This window comes from Gavialis gangeticus, unplaced genomic scaffold (assembly GCF_001723915.1).
Source record: "Gavialis gangeticus isolate Ggan-Ray unplaced genomic scaffold, GavGan_comp1, whole genome shotgun sequence".
NCBI classification, from domain to species: domain Eukaryota; kingdom Metazoa; phylum Chordata; order Crocodylia; family Gavialidae; genus Gavialis; species Gavialis gangeticus.
The window spans coordinates 18,258,534-18,260,736 of record NW_017729009.1 but is presented as its reverse complement, the minus strand read 5'-3'; the positions used below and the strand labels follow the sequence as shown (position 1 = coordinate 18,260,736).

The following is a 2,203-nucleotide window of genomic DNA, read 5'->3' as shown; positions in this document are numbered from 1 at the left end:
AAAAAAAAAAAAAAAAAGAAGGAGAAGGGGAGGTGCATGCTCAAAACCAGGACTGCAAAACCAACACTGGCTGCCAACCAGGAGGTCCCCTGCACCCCAGGTAAGGCTGCTTGGGCCAGCTCAGTGCTGGCCCCAGCCTTCCCTATCCTATCTGGGGCAACCTGCATGGCATAGGCATTCCTTGGGGACAACTAGTACATGCTGCTTCATGTCCCCAGGGAAACAAACATCCACACTTGTGTGGACATGGCCATTGGCTGCTTACAGAAGTTTAAAAAACCCCCCACAAAACAAAAAAAACCCCAAAATGGTGCTTTGTTTTAGACTTGGTGTGCCCCCACGCTGAGTCCAGTGCATGTCCAGAAGAAGCACTGCATTTGCTGGACCTGGCTCACCCAATGTCTGTATAGATCAGGCGCTTTAGTGGGGTTTTTTGGCACTTTTACATAATAGCTGATTGAATCAGCTTTAGATAAGAGTGCCAAAAAGCCCTGCAGAAGTACCTGATCTGTATAGATGCTGCAGACCAGGTCAAATGTGCTGGTGCTTCCAGTAAAGCATGCTTTTTGGATTTTTTTTAACATCTGTAAACAGCCATTATAACCAGTTATCCTGGTGAATTCAGTGGAGTAAAATCACTGATGCCATAGCTTTATTTAGCCTGAGTGACAATAGCTTCTTCATATCCGGTGCAGACAGTCCCAAATAAAAGTATCACCGCATATCATATTCAGAGTACTGTAGTCTCTTGTAGAATAACCTGCTTGTATTTTGTTAAAAATGCTATACATTGGATTAGTCCTCTTAATCCCATTTTACTTGGCATGTCTATGATGTTAAATGTACATATCTCCTTCTGGTCTAAGCTCTCTGTTCTAGATTTTTTCTTCTCTGACTGTTTTCACTCTCAAATCTTTTGTGTACTTTTTATGTGCTTTGCTTTATTTGTTTCTACTTTTGGTACCTTGTCCATTTTATCTCTTCATTTCCTGCTTTGTGCTGTTCCAAATAGCCTCCAGGTATTTCTAGTCTGTACACTCAAATATAACCAAACCTGCTTTATCTACAGAATGTCTGCCAGGGCACTAATACAATTTCCTCACCATCAAAGATTACAGTAAGTTTATATGTTTAAGTACATGCATTTGAAATGGAAAAAAATCTCCATTTTTTCTTACCAGGTAATGTATTTGATCTGGCCTAATGACAAACATATCCAATGACTGAGTAGTGGTAGGGTAGCTATGTTATTTGTTTGAGTAATATTTAATTTTGATGAAACACTCTTACTTTTGCATTCCATTTGATAGACTTCAGTGTCTTTATGGCTCATATATTTAACGTATGTTTTCTTGGTTACAGGGAGAAGAAAATGAAAATTCAGGATATTAAAAACAATATTAAAGAAGCTATAGAGGTAAGTCTGTAAGCCATTGTTTGTAGCAACTCAAAACCTATGTTTTTAAACCCTAACTCTCCAATGTATGTATTCTTCTCTTTGTAGACAATAGTGACAGCAATGGGGAATTTGGCACCTCCAGTTGAACTAGCCAATCCAGAGAACCAGTTTCGAATCGACTACATCTTAAATTTAGTTAACCAGATAGACTTTGATTACCCACCAGTAAGTAAATATCCTTTGCGGGAGGGGGGGAGGAATTGTTATTTTGTTGTAACAAGTAATTATGATGACACTGGGGAAATACAGATGTTTACAGAATGACATTTAATTCCATGAGACATCTTTTAATGGACACAAAGCAACTGTCCTACTGTATAATACCCATGTCCCATCTAGTCCAAATACTCTTCAAAGGCCACTACATGAGAAGGGTTCAAGAAGCTTTGTGGGACACCAGTGGGGATTTATTTGTTCCCCATAAAGGTCTCCTGATAAATGGCTCCTAATCAAGAAGAGCTAGTTTGTGTTGAGCCTTAAAGTTTTATATTCCCCTTCCAAAGTTTTTTGTTTACCTTAGTTATTATAGTGGAACAAAGAATTCCATATTTTGAATCCAGTGTTTGGAAGAATTTCTGAAGGCTAAAGAAATACCCATATACCTTGATGATGATTTCAAATTCTAATAAATTTTAGTGCAATAGAAGCTGGGTATAAGTACCACCTCTTGGAAATAAAGTCTGGGTGCTTTTTTTCAGAGGTTGATCTTGCCGCCTTTTTGTCAACCCCTGGCTCCCCCCCCCC

General features: G+C 39.1%; 1 protein-coding gene across 1 annotated transcript in view; it reads left to right on the top strand.

The window, feature by feature from the left end:
- Window positions 1-2,203, top strand: part of GNAS (GNAS complex locus) — a 124,604-nt gene that overhangs the window by 17,058 nt on the left and 105,343 nt on the right. The window contains exons 3-4 of the mRNA XM_019509761.1: window positions 1,363-1,417; window positions 1,505-1,624. Of these exons, the coding sequence (XP_019365306.1) occupies window positions 1,363-1,417; window positions 1,505-1,624 (175 nt within the window). The remainder of the gene's footprint in view (window positions 1-1,362; window positions 1,418-1,504; window positions 1,625-2,203) is intronic.